General features: G+C 40.5%; 5 protein-coding genes across 6 annotated transcripts; 1 reads left to right on the plus strand and 4 right to left on the minus strand.

The window, feature by feature from the left end:
• Positions 1–1,611: 1,611 nt before the first annotated feature.
• On the minus strand, positions 1,612–5,361 carry LOC6583099 (heat shock 70 kDa protein cognate 1). The gene is made up of 3 exons (XM_002008741.4): positions 5,066–5,361; positions 4,680–4,895; positions 1,612–3,447 (listed from the first exon to the last, which is right to left on the minus strand). Exons 2-3 carry the CDS (start codon positions 4,882–4,884, stop codon positions 1,718–1,720), a joined length of 1,935 nt encoding a protein of 644 aa, XP_002008777.1. The 5' UTR covers positions 4,885–4,895; positions 5,066–5,361; the 3' UTR covers positions 1,612–1,717.
• Positions 5,362–5,752: 391 nt separating this feature from the next.
• LOC6583100 lies at positions 5,753–6,537 on the minus strand. Its single transcript, XM_002008742.4, has 3 exons — positions 6,280–6,537; positions 6,099–6,215; positions 5,753–6,038 (listed from the first exon to the last, which is right to left on the minus strand). The coding sequence occupies exons 1-3, from the start codon at positions 6,424–6,426 to the stop codon at positions 5,832–5,834; spliced, it is 471 nt and encodes a 156-aa protein (XP_002008778.1). The 5' UTR covers positions 6,427–6,537; the 3' UTR covers positions 5,753–5,831.
• A 407-nt stretch (positions 6,538–6,944) lies between these two features.
• Positions 6,945–8,595, minus strand: LOC6583101 (exosome complex component RRP45). Of its 2 annotated transcripts, none has more exons than XM_015162737.3 (4): positions 8,058–8,595; positions 7,428–8,003; positions 7,187–7,363; positions 6,945–7,113 (listed from the first exon to the last, which is right to left on the minus strand). In XM_015162737.3, the coding sequence occupies exons 1-4, from the start codon at positions 8,512–8,514 to the stop codon at positions 7,073–7,075; spliced, it is 1,251 nt and encodes a 416-aa protein (XP_015018223.1). In that variant the 5' UTR covers positions 8,515–8,595; the 3' UTR covers positions 6,945–7,072. The 2 variants fall into 2 exon arrangements, with proteins under 2 accessions (XP_015018223.1, XP_002008779.1); XM_002008743.4 differs by having other exon boundaries at positions 7,187–7,366; positions 8,058–8,594.
• Positions 8,596–8,698: 103 nt separating this feature from the next.
• On the plus strand, positions 8,699–10,989 carry LOC6583102 (transmembrane protein 161B). The gene is made up of 7 exons (XM_015162738.3): positions 8,699–8,717; positions 8,794–8,885; positions 9,037–9,707; positions 9,772–10,029; positions 10,094–10,268; positions 10,336–10,599; positions 10,660–10,989. The coding sequence occupies exons 2-7, from the start codon at positions 8,883–8,885 to the stop codon at positions 10,777–10,779; spliced, it is 1,491 nt and encodes a 496-aa protein (XP_015018224.1). The 5' UTR covers positions 8,699–8,717; positions 8,794–8,882; the 3' UTR covers positions 10,780–10,989.
• Positions 10,990–11,074: 85 nt separating this feature from the next.
• LOC6583103 (superoxide dismutase [Cu-Zn]) lies at positions 11,075–12,427 on the minus strand. The gene is made up of 2 exons (XM_002008745.4): positions 12,263–12,427; positions 11,075–11,648 (listed from the first exon to the last, which is right to left on the minus strand). Exons 1-2 carry the CDS (start codon positions 12,326–12,328, stop codon positions 11,253–11,255), a joined length of 462 nt encoding a protein of 153 aa, XP_002008781.1. The 5' UTR covers positions 12,329–12,427; the 3' UTR covers positions 11,075–11,252.
• Between the last annotated feature and the right edge of the window lie 17 nt (positions 12,428–12,444).

The raw sequence follows: 12,444 nt of genomic DNA on the forward strand, positions 1-12,444 counted from the left end.
GTTATAAAAAAAATTTATGTATATTGTAAGCAATATGATATAAAAGCGAATAGTGTAAAGTTAATTGTTAATAGTGAGTTTAGGCGTGCATACCCTAAAGTTAGTACTGATTAAATATACGCAAATGAATTTATAAATCGGTTTATACAATTTATACATTATGGTATTATATGGTATACCAACTAAAAAGAAAAAGAACAAAGAAATAATGACACTACTCATCTAATTATACATAGAGTATTAAATAGGTGATTTATGAATAGCATTGGTTGACCCAAAAAATGTCTAGGTAAAAGCAAATCTATACAAAATTCTACTAATCCCTTGTTGATTTTATGTTTATATAAATTTCATATAGTCAAATGTAATGTATATATCACATATATATGTATGTGTACATGTGCTAACTGAATGAATTGAATGGCTCTTTAGCTATAGGAATATACATATATTTATAGTATATATGATTTGAAAGCTTTTGCGGTGTTTGTTGTACAAATCGTATCTGTATTATCTACGAAATAATTAGTGAAGTCGTCAGTTATAGAGACAAATATTAGTGTTAATGATAAGCCTATGGCACATAAATATGAATACATCAGATATACCTTGAGCCAGTTGCGAATACATCTGTATAATTTATGCATTTTCCACAGAGGAGTTTCAAACTGAATACAATAACCGAAACGTATGTACTATAAACCAAATACTATCCAATTACTATAATTATACCATATATTAACTGATATGTAGTATTTGCCTGAAAGGTTGTTCAAAAACATTTCCTTTGACTTTGCCAACGTTGAACTATTTTACTTGTAGTCCCTATGTTGACAGCTCTGCTAAAATATACATACATATATACTATATATACTCGATATGTATTTATGTTTGCGATTGTCTATTGTTAAATATCTCCCAAACTACTCTAGGAAGTTGTTACATATCCAAATTGTGCAATTACAAACAGTTGAGGAATACATAATTCCCGTACACTCACATATACTTATTTATGTATATATATGTATATGTTCTATTCAAAATTCCCATTATACATATATTTGATTTTATTTTCTTTTATTTAAAATCTCTTAGATTCCGTCGTTCCAGTTTCAGAATCTGTTTGCTCGACTTCAGTTTCGTTTCCATTGTTTTGCGTTTCATTTCAACATTCCTTTGCCTAACTTTCATAATGCCAATTGCTGCTATCGAGATAGCCTGAAATACCCTAGCATTCATATAGTACGTGAAATGGCAGACAGACTCCGTAATATTGTGAAATAGTAAATAAGTTTGAAAATAAAGTCTAATAAAAAAATTTATTTATAAATATTTTATTTGAAAAATTTAAGTACTCTACAATTAGCAAATGAAATTATTTTGCAAGATACTTCAAAATTGTAAGTGTATTTAAATAAATATAACATTTTCCATGTTTATATTATTTATATACTCTGACAATTTTCCTCTCTTTGACTTCATTGATCGTCAAGTCTTCTATGGGTATAAATTTTTTAATTTTTAAGAATTTGAAGAGAAATTCCACTTCACGACTTATTAATTTATTTTATTTCCAATATTTTCACCAATTTTAATTGATTTAAAAATATATTTCGTTGCGCATCGAAAATTTATTGAAATACTCTATAATTTAGCTAGGGGTAACAAACAGATTGCAACAAGCTGAGAGGCGCTTGAAAGTATGCTAAGGGATAGCTTAGTCGACTTCTTCGATGGTTGGCCCGCCGCCTAGTCCGCCGGCGCCACTCCCACCGCCGCCAGAGGCTTGAGCAGGGGGCGGCTGCATGCCCGCGCTCTGATAGAGCCTGGTCATAATGGGATTGCAGATGCGCTCCAGCTCCTGTTGCTTGTGCTCGAACTCTTGCCTCTCGGCCAGCTGGTTGGCATCCAGCCAGCTGATGGTCTCATCGCACTTCTGGACAATCGTCTGGCGGTCCGTATCGCTAATGCGGCTGCGCAGTTGCTCATCATCCAGCGTGGATCGAATGTGGAAGCAGTAGGACTCCAGCTGGTTTTTGGCATCAATGCGCTGGCGCTGCTCATCGTCTGCCTGGCGATACGATTCTGCCTCATTGACCATACGCTCGATATCCTCCTTGGAGAGCCGACCCTTGTCATTCGTAATGGTTATGCGATTCGCCTTGCCCGTGGACTTCTCGGCTGCACTCACATTGAGTATGCCATTGGCATCGATGTCGAAGGTCACCTCGATTTGGGGCACGCCACGCGGTGCAGGCGGTATGGACGATAGCTCGAACTTGCCGAGAATATTATTGTCCTTGGTCATGGCGCGCTCGCCCTCGTACACCTGTATCAGGACGCCCGGCTGATTGTCCGCGTAGGTGGTGAACGTCTGCGTCTGCTTGGTGGGTATGGTGGAGTTGCGCTTGATCAGCGGCGTCATCACCCCGCCCGCCGTCTCGATGCCCAGCGAGAGTGGAGTCACGTCGAGCAGCAGCAGATCTTGCACAGCGGCGGATGTGTCGCCGTGCAGTATGGCCGCTTGAACGGCAGCCCCATAGGCCACAGCCTCGTCCGGATTGATGGACTTGTTCAGCTCTTTGCCATTGAAGAAGTCCTGCAGCAGGCGCTGCACCTTGGGTATCCGAGTGGAGCCACCCACCAGGACTATGTCATGTATCTGACCCTTGTCCATTTTGGCATCCCGCAGCGCCTTGGCCACCGGCTCCATGGTGCTCCGGAACAGATCTCCGTTCAGCTCCTCGAAGCGAGCTCGCGTCAAAGACGTGTAAAAGTCAATGCCCTCAAAGAGCGAGTCGATCTCGATGTTGGCTTGCGTGGAGGAGGAGAGCGTGCGCTTGGCCCGCTCACAAGCCGTGCGCAGGCGTCGCAGAGCGCGCTTATTCTGGCTCAGATCTCGCTTGTGCTTGCGCTGAAACTCCTGCATGAAATGATTGACCATGCGATTGTCGATGTCCTCGCCACCCAAATGGGTGTCGCCTGCCGTGGCCTTCACCTCAAAGATGCCATCCTCGATGGTCAGCACGGAGACATCGAAGGTGCCGCCGCCCAGATCAAAGATCAGCACATTCCGTTCACTGCCGCCCTGTTTGTCCAGGCCGTAGGCAATGGCCGCCGCCGTTGGCTCATTGATGATGCGCAGCACATTGAGTCCGGCTATGACGCCCGCATCCTTGGTGGCCTGCCTCTGCGAATCATTGAAGTAGGCGGGCACAGTGATAACGGCATCGGTAAGCGTACCACCCAGATACGCCTCGGCGGTCTCCCTCATCTTTGTTAGCACCATGGAGGACACCTCCTCCGGATAGAAGCTCTTCTTCTCTCCCTTGTACTCCACCCGGATGCGGGGCCTGCCATTGTCCGAGACGACCTCAAAGGGCCAATGCTTCATGTCGCTCTGCACCGTTGGGTCGTCGAATTTACGTCCAATCAGCCGCTTGGCATCTGTAAGAGAGTCCCAGGCAGAGTAATAAGTGGACACACATCTCAATTTTGGGGCTTTTCGTTTCTTTATCTTTATTAACTAACGAACAGAATATCTGAGGACGGGGCTTGTTTTTATTTTTTACAAATTGTACTAAGCGTATTGTGTATCGTAACTAGGCGCAGGTCTAGGCTTAGGCTAGGCGGGTTTGCGGGGCAAGGCAGATTTATGTGGACTCTGAGACTGAAATGAAAGTACAAAAAAAGAAAACATGTCAAACATGTGGCATTAGACCCGCACAAAATCTAATGGAAGAGAGCTCTTCTTGTAGAGCTGCAAACGCATCGAGTTTTAATTCAAACTAAATAATGCTTAACACAACAGGGAGAGAAAGAAAGTGGAAGAGAAAGTTTGGATAGAAAGCAATGAGAATCAAGATTGTGATTCATTCATTCATGATTCTACGAAGCAAAAGGATGCCAGACATTATAATTCAATTATTATATATATATCATAATCTGAGATTATGGAAATCAAATGAGAGTAGGAAATGCATATAAATAAAGGAATATACATAGCTGTAAGAAAAGAGAATGGAATTTTGAATACCAATTCTATTTGGAAGAATATAATTGCTAAGATATTCCATTTGGCTTCCATCTCAGTCTATTTTCACCCAATAAAGAAGCTAAAGGTCCAAGTAAATCAATAGAGATAATCTATTGCTCTCTTGAGTTCTTCAGACATATGTTGGCCTAGTTAAAAGCTAATATGCCGCCAGAGCAAAGTCAATTTGTAAATATTGTCATGTAAATAATCTATTTGTAAACATTTTCGTATTGGCTCACAGTTGAGGTGGAACCATGAAATGCGCTGACACAGATTATGCTAATAAACATTTTGGCAGCGGGCGGTGGCATGCAACGAGTGAACTGACACAACAAGTGAATGCGACTCATTAGAAGAATGAAAGGGAGAGCACGACGCGGAGGAGGTCGAGTGAAAAGTGCAAAAATACATTTTGGGCAAATACTTTTAGCTGGCTGTATGCAAGAGCAGCCAAGAACTAACCATGCGATATATATATATATATATAATATACATATATATTATATATACACATATATAACATATGTGTATGTATGTACAAGTCTCAAAATAAAATCCTCAACAAAATAAAAGAGCCTTAGCTTGCGCGTGTTTTTCATTCATGATTTAGGTCATCAAGTGATTAGCAATAAGTGGGACTCACCAAAGATTGTGTTATTTGGATTCATGGCCACCTGGTTTTTGGCCGCGTCACCAATGAGACGCTCCGACTCCGTAAAGGCGACGTAGCTGGGCGTGGTCCTATTGCCCTGATCGTTGGCAATGATCTCCACTTTGCCATGCTGAAAGACCCCGACACACGAATATGTTGTACCAAGATCAATGCCAACTGCTGGTAATTTGGGCATATTTGCTGTGTCTTTAATTAGACCACAAAACCCACAAAGTAGACGACGAGTCGTCAAGGTCGGCCAGCCCAGAGAGCGAGAGTGAGAGGAAGAGAGAGAAAGGAGAGCGTAAAGAAAATTTAAAATGATATTTAAATCAAGGTAATATATTACACAATCGAAAAATCGCTTAGAAACTTACCCAAAAAAAAATAAATAATAGGAACAACAAACTCTAGAGCAGTTGTTGGCTTAAAATGCAAAACGATATAGATAAAGGGATATGATTAAAAACAAAAGAACGAATGTCAAAATTCGCAGGAATTCGAGTGTTTTCTCTTTTTGCAGCTCCACTGCGTCTGCTGTTTATAATCACGTTGCCAGAATGAGAATCAAATATAGTCATTGAACCATTCGAAACTATATGAAATAGGCGAATTTCACACGATTTTCAAAGATGCAACCGCCACAGCTGCCACAAATAAACTGATCGCAGCAAATGTTGACTCAATTGTGCAGTCAATGTTGCTTAACAGACACACAACATGCCAATGTTAAACAAAACATAGACTGTACACATAAAAGAGTAAGCCAACAAAGCCAAGATTACAAATAGCAAAGCTGTGAATGTATTTATTTAACATAGGTTTCAAGAATAGCACAGTGCTTGCATGCAGAAATGTTAAATCAAAGTGCTGGGCATGTTAACTCTACCATAGGCTGCATACACAGGCACATTCCAAAGGACTCAAACTTGTTAACATACATATGTACAAACATATATGGAATGTAAGTATAAAAGGGAATCTATAATTTTTTATTTCTGAGGCTAGCACTAGTCATATAAATAAATATGTATAACATTCAACAAAGAATATACATTATCTGATAGGCCTTCATAAATTAATTTTATTTCAGAGCTGCAACAAAAAGCATATCATTATGTCCAGTAAATGTTGGATTAGTAGTTAGTAAGGAGGCTTGTCTATGCCGCACTCATCGGGTTTTTTGAACACCAGTGCGTAGGTGAGTACGGGATGAACGTTGAAATCTGTGGACGCTGTGGACAATAGCGAATGTGTGGATGGACTCTCCATGAACAATGTTTCCGCATCAAATTTGCTCCAACGTCCGCGTTTTAGCTGCTCCTTAACGTACTTTAATTGAGTGTTTATCTAAATGGAATTTTATTTTTATTTAGGGCGGGCCAAAGGTTTTATCTGAACTCAACTCACCATGGGCACCAGCAATCGTGTGCGACGGCAGTTGAAAAATTCACCTACACACTCTCTGACATTTTCGGGATTTTCGTTAATTACATGTTGCAAAATCACACGTATAATGGCACGTATCTGATAAAAACATTTAACTTATATTATTTGTACTAAATCACAAAAATGGCTCATCTAGTTATACCTCGGGATGTTCCTGTATGTACGCCCAGTTTCCTCTGCGCAACTGCTTCTGAATACGTGGCAGCGAACTGTAGTGTTTAATTTTATTTGAATCCCATTGGCCCATATCGAGGATCTTGGGTACAAGGCATTGCTTTGATTTTTCCATATTTTTGTTCTTTTTTACACAAGAAATTTAATTTTATGTTAGCAAATTTTGAAAGGAAACTGGAAGAAGGAAGGCTTGACCTCCAAGCATTTACAGTCAAAATAAATAAACAAATAAAAACACTGCATACTTGTAAGCTGATTATTATTAAATACTATGTATAAAGACTTTTCGTATTATACATATTCAGTAAATAAAAATTGTTTTATGATATGTTCACACAGTGACCACAAACAGTGAAATCACAAAAGTTGAAAAACTGCTAGAAGTGCATAATTCAATTTTGTTAACTATTTTTGTTTAATTTGTATAGCTTCATGGCAATTAAATTAATATTGATTTTACGAGCACTACGTTTGAGTAAAAAAATTGAAGGTATCCCAGCCCAACTCAAATATTCATGCAGATATGCTGCATACATTGTCGATGTCATCCAACGGACGCCTTCAAGAACTTAACTTTTTCGCTATTGGAGATTATGATAGTTACTTATATATAAAATTAATTCTTTAGAGTTATACCTATACCAAATTTCGCCCTAAGCATATATTTCACTTAAAAACTACATACATGTTATGTACACATATATATATTTGTAAAAATATAACATATAGATTGTATTTAGGTGATGAGCAAGACTCGTTTCTTATAGGATTTGTGTAACTTCCTCCTCCGAATCGCTTTGATCTGAAAATTACAAATATATTTGCTCTAAATGTTTTCTAACTGATCATGATCATATAATACAAACTCCATATACCTTGTTTCCTTATTGCTGGCTTCTTGCTAGCCTTATTTTTACTCCGATTGGGCTTGGACTTGCTTGTTTTGCCTGCCACCTGCGTTGACTCTTTCAAGCTTTGCTGCACATTTTTCACTTGTTGTTCTATCCACGTGTTTTGCTCCACCGACAGCCAGGTGGTTTCATCCATAGGCGCTTCTGACATAGGTAAATACATAATTTTAATGACGTCTTCACGAATACTCCCTAATACTCTTACCATCTATTTTTGTGTCCGCAGGCAACTGTTCATCGCCAACTGTTTCCGTTGACGGAATGGGCTTGTCACTAATCTTCTTCTGTACAACCTCCTGCCGCACGTTCTCCGCCATTAAATGCTTAAAACTCAACAGGGGCGCAGTATCGCTTAAGAGATCCACCAAGCCGACCACTCGATTGGGCTGTAATCGACGCTCCGCATCCAGCTCCAATGCCTTGCGTATAAATTGGACCAGGGCTTTCGAACGATTCGCTGCGCTGCGTGCACATTGCATGATGGTGCGTACGTTGGTCGGGGCGGTACCGCCAGCATTGAGTGTACATAGCTCTTGGTACGAGTTAAAGCTCAATACAATGATCGAGTCTGCGGCATTCTCTTCCAACAGAGTTGGGTCGACCAATGGATTTGAACTACTTTTGTACAGACAATATGTTACGCTTACAGGATAGTGCAGAAACAGCAGAGGCATCAATTCGCGCTCCCTTTCGCTAAACGTGTGAATTTTCTCTTCAGCATAAGAGACTTCCGGTCGACGGAAGTGCATTAGTGCTGCAAGCGCAGCAATCGTACTTGCATCTGTAAGAAAAACCTTTTGGTAAAATTGATATCCTCTCATACACTTTTACACACCATATAAATTTCCATCATGGTTCAACACATTAATGTCAACGCGCACACACCATACATGCTGCTCGACAGCGATGCACAGGGACTCAAGATCTAGACAACGAGAGCTCCTAAATGTGCGCTCCAGCAACGAGTTAAGTGTTAAGAAGCGTTGATCGTGGGTCGACTGAATTTCATCGAGAAATGCCACACCCTTGATGTCCACGTTCAGATACAGTGTCCCCTCGTTGGCTCGCGCACTGGACGGTGTCCCAATGTCGCAGCTGACTTGTGCCAGTACCTTTGTATCACCCATGGACACCGCCACTGTGCCCCAATCCGAACCGAAGGTTAATTTCACATCTCGGAATTCGTTTGCTTTGCGGCCATCAAAGCGTGTATTCTGCTTTACTGCACTCTGTATAAAACTGCGCTCGGACTTTGATTTGCCCGGCTCGAACAAATTTGCATTCATAAACATTACTTTTCTCTTTTAATCTCCACTTTTGTTTTGTGCCGGCATTTAAAAACGTGCATAAACCAGGGCTGCCTAAGCAATGTTGGTATATCGATACGTATTTGACGAATATCGATAGCATCAGCAATTGCTATTAATACTTGTTCTGTGAAAGCAAGCAGTTCTAGCTCAACGAATTAGCTATGATGGCAATAAGTTCATTTGATGTGAGTCGTTCAATCCAAATAGTTCCGAGTGTTTCTTTACAACTAATGCAGATTCTCATTTACTTCTTTTAATTAGGAAACATGAATTAATTAAAGCATCAATTAACACACATTGCTTCATGACCCAACCTACACACGATATTTAACACATCGTAACACAGAATCATGGTAAGCAAAAATTGCCAATGTCGGTTCGTTATGCCCGGAAAAATGGAATGTGCATAATAATTGACCAAAAATAGAATTGACCCAAAAATAGTTATAGATGACAGAAATGTTGGTCGTTGTGAATTCTAATGAAATAAAAATGTAATTTTAGGCCATACTTGGTGCCCAATTGGTTATAACGTTGGTTATGGTCAGCGTTATTCAGAAGCTGAGCCCCCACTATTCCTTTGCCAAGTGGATACTCTGCCGGACCGGGCTATTCCGTTATCTACATCCTACGGACGATGAACTGCGCACCAAGGCCGGCGTGCCGAAAGAACGTGGTGGCAAGGGTAAGCTTAAGCACCAGAATGGACTGAGCAACGGCGCCTCCTCGCAGCAGTTTCACATACCACGCAGCATCGAGATCGAGCTGGAGACATTGCCAGTGGTGGAACGTGATGTTATACATTTGCGCTACTTCACTGAATACCAATGGCTGTTGGACTTCAGCGTATATGCTGGCATTGTGTATGTCATCTCAGAGCTCTTCCACTACTTCTACCCGCTGAAGCAGGAGATCAATCTTAGCATGGTTTGGTGTCTCTTGGTCATATTTTTTGCCATCAAGCTGCTTTCCTCCCTCACTGTGATGTACTTCCAAAGTGAGGAATCAATTGGGGAGCGCTCCATGGTGATAGTCGCCTGCCTGGTCTATTTACTAATTGCCATGATCGTTCTCATCATTGATGAGCGTATCCTAGAAACAGGTCTAGAGGATGCATATACAAGTTTCAATGCCAGCGCATCAAAGTTCCTCACCGAGCAGGGTCTACCGTCATCGTGAGTTCAATTTCATATATGTATATTACGTTATTTCTATTCACAAATATATTTGTCGTTACAGTGGACCAGCCTCGAAGATTGTTGTTAAGTTCTTTGTCGCCTTGAGCTGCGGCCTTCTGGGCTCCTTGTTCACATTTCCGGGCTTGCGTATGGCCAAAATGCATTGGGATTCCTTAAAATATTGTAGGGGCAATCGCCTTCTACAAATTACGCTCAACGTGAGCTTTGTGTTGCCCTTCATACTAGTCATATTGTGGATAAGACCCATCAGTCGGGACTACCTGACAGTGCGTGTCTTCGAAGGCATGCAACATCCACTGTAAGTGAGAAAGCCGTTGGCAATTGATTGTCAAGTATTGTATTATAGATTTTGTGTTTTCTAGACTCAAGCCTCATGTTTTCGAAACATTACGCCTCCTGCTGGTCATCTTTGTGGTTGTTATGCGCTTTGCACTGATGCCCATCTATTTGCAATCTTATCTCAACTTGGCCTATGACAAAATTGTCGATCTTCGTAAGGAGGCTGGACGCATCACCAATGTCGAGTTTCAAAAGAAGGCAATCTTAAACTGATCACTTACTAATCAATTCAGATTTCACTAACAATTTGCTGCTCTTTACATAGATCTCGTCAATATTCTACTATCTGTGTGTTGTGACGCTGCAGTTTGCTGCGCCTTTAATTCTGTGCCTCTATCTGACGCTAATGTACAAGAGTCTTGGCGGCTTTAGCTGGACGGGAATCTTCAAGGAATCGGTTGTCCTGCAGCACGAATGTGCCGCTGATGCGGAACTGGCACCGATCCCTGCTGAGAGCAATGTTGAAACCGAATTTAATATTATGGAATCTGCTCAGTCATTACAGGCTTCGTTCGCTAGTTTGAAAAATGTAAAAGCATTCAACCCATATTTTAGTTCATTTTTACTCAAGATATTTGAACTGTTTCAGGTGTTCTCCACAGAAGTGTATAAAGGCTTTCTGGGATTTGCCACCTGGTGGAGCTACTTCACGCTCTTTGCAACTTCATCGTTGGGTATTGTCTATCAATCATATTTCAACAAGACCTAAATGGACGCACTTAACAAAATTTTCTGTACCACCAAAACGAACTATTTGGTAATCTAGAAATCATCTCTTGTTCTAAACTCGTTGATATTGTTTTATAGTCATGCCATAGGTCAAACTAATTGAAATATGTCATGTATTGTAAATATTACTAATTTATATATTGTTTACGACAAATTTTAAACCAATAAAATGTTCATACTAGTGCGTAAACTTGTTGCAGTTCTCAAACGCCTGTTAATGGTGATTCGATTCGATTCTTACAAACGGTTACAGATGACAAAGAAAAACAATGAAATTTGATCTGATAACCCCATTTATTATCTTCAAATGTGATATTTAGTAACTACCAGATTAAAGAAAATCTCATTTAACGCCCGTTTAAACCAGTAATATGTTCCATTCGTAAGACTAAATTTCATATAAGCATATATGTATATTTATATAAGTATTGAATTCAGATGCTTTATATTTTCTTAGATTTTGGCAATTCCAATTACGCCGCAACCGATGCGAGCGCCAGCGTTGCCAGTTGTCTTGCTCAGCTCATGACCACCTTTGCCTAAGTCGTCAGCATCAGCATGTACCACAACAGTGCGTCCGATAATGCTATTGGCTCCAAACAACGTGATTTTGCAATCGCATATGTCGACTGGAGTGGGTCCGTCGCCGGTGGCTACAATATTGCCCAGATCACCTAAATGACGATTCTCGTCAGTCGGAGCGCCATGTTCCTTCTGGAATGGATTGAAATGCGGTCCTGAGGACATGCAGCCGTTCGTGTTGTCGCCAAACTCGTGCACATGGAAGCCATGCTGACCCTTCGCCAAGCCAGTAACTTCTCCTGTAACTTTCACCGGGCAGCCGTCCGCCTGTTAAACGTAGATCAAAAACAGATGAGAAGTGTTATACAAAGTAGAAACAATGATAGTGATTCCATGCCAGCTGATAAACACCACTAAAATGTGCTTAATCACGGCGATAAAGCATTTCAGGGCTTAACAGCGCGTAACATCATTGAATATGTAAGCCACCAGTGCTATCATACCAAATGCAACAATACATACATATGTATACATATGTATGTAAGTTAGGTGATAACATAATGTAAAATGTATACCGAGTATTAGCATGCAATATAATTGAAAAATGAAGTGAGGGGAAGTGTTATAGCAACATAGCTAAGATAGGAGAATTAAACTCATCCCACATACTTGTGCATCCCTTACATACACATGTGCGCAGTGTTGTGCTTATATAATAACGCATTTGTTAAATGACACTGCACAAATTTCATGCAATTGAAATTCAAGTAGCTTCACAGCGAATTTCTATGCACATGTATGTATGTGTGCGAGTGCGAGTGTATGTATATTAAACACATTGTTGTGTTAGTTAGGAGAGGCGCGGTGCGGCCGGTTAATTGACCTTCGTAATTTTCAGTCGTCTATTGGGTTTCTTTAAAGAAAAAAACAAAAATGTTTACCTCCTGTTCAAAGAAAACGGTGCCCTTGGCATCACCATTGATAACGCATACAGCTTTAGCCACCATTTTAGGATATTTTATAGATTATAAAATTAAATGTAGATAATTTAATTACGAATGTCCCGAACAAAACTTGTCAATCGCACAGCAAGAAACCAAATGGCCAGATGGCGAGAATAAAA

This window comes from Drosophila mojavensis, unplaced genomic scaffold (genome assembly GCF_018153725.1).
Source record: "Drosophila mojavensis isolate 15081-1352.22 unplaced genomic scaffold, ASM1815372v1 contig_74, whole genome shotgun sequence".
NCBI lineage: Eukaryota > Metazoa > Arthropoda > Insecta > Diptera > Drosophilidae > Drosophila > Drosophila mojavensis.

Excerpts from the sequence above, each read along its gene's own strand:
- LOC6583100 (XM_002008742.4), bottom strand. The coding sequence starts at position 6,426 with ATGGAAAAATCAAAGCAATGCCTTGTACCCAAGATCCTCGATATGGGC. Across the intron at positions 6,216-6,279 it reads ACATACAGGAACATCCCGAG|ATACGTGCCATTATACGTGT; the intron begins GTATAACTAGAT and ends TGTTTTTATCAG. Across the intron at positions 6,039-6,098 it reads CACGATTGCTGGTGCCCATG|ATAAACACTCAATTAAAGTA; the intron begins GTGAGTTGAGTT and ends AATTCCATTTAG.
- LOC6583102 (XM_015162738.3), top strand. Across the intron at positions 10,030-10,093 it reads GAAGGCATGCAACATCCACT|ACTCAAGCCTCATGTTTTCG; the intron begins GTAAGTGAGAAA and ends TGTGTTTTCTAG. Across the intron at positions 10,269-10,335 it reads ATGTCGAGTTTCAAAAGAAG|ATCTCGTCAATATTCTACTA; the intron begins GCAATCTTAAAC and ends CTCTTTACATAG.
- LOC6583103 (XM_002008745.4), bottom strand. The coding sequence starts at position 12,328 with ATGGTGGCTAAAGCTGTATGCGTTATCAATGGTGATGCCAAGGGCACC. Across the intron at positions 11,649-12,262 it reads CCGTTTTCTTTGAACAGGAG|GCGGACGGCTGCCCGGTGAA; the intron begins GTAAACATTTTT and ends TACGTTTAACAG.
- LOC6583099 (XM_002008741.4), bottom strand. The coding sequence starts at position 4,884 with ATGCCCAAATTACCAGCAGTTGGCATTGATCTTGGTACAACATATTCG. Across the intron at positions 3,448-4,679 it reads TCCAAATAACACAATCTTTG|ATGCCAAGCGGCTGATTGGA; the intron begins GTGAGTCCCACT and ends ACTCTCTTACAG.
- LOC6583101 (XM_002008743.4), bottom strand. The coding sequence starts at position 8,514 with ATGTTTATGAATGCAAATTTGTTCGAGCCGGGCAAATCAAAGTCCGAG. Across the intron at positions 8,004-8,057 it reads CCATGATGGAAATTTATATG|ATGCAAGTACGATTGCTGCG; the intron begins GTGTGTAAAAGT and ends TTTTTCTTACAG. Across the intron at positions 7,367-7,427 it reads TGCGGACACAAAAATAGATG|AAGCGCCTATGGATGAAACC; the intron begins GTAAGAGTATTA and ends TACCTATGTCAG.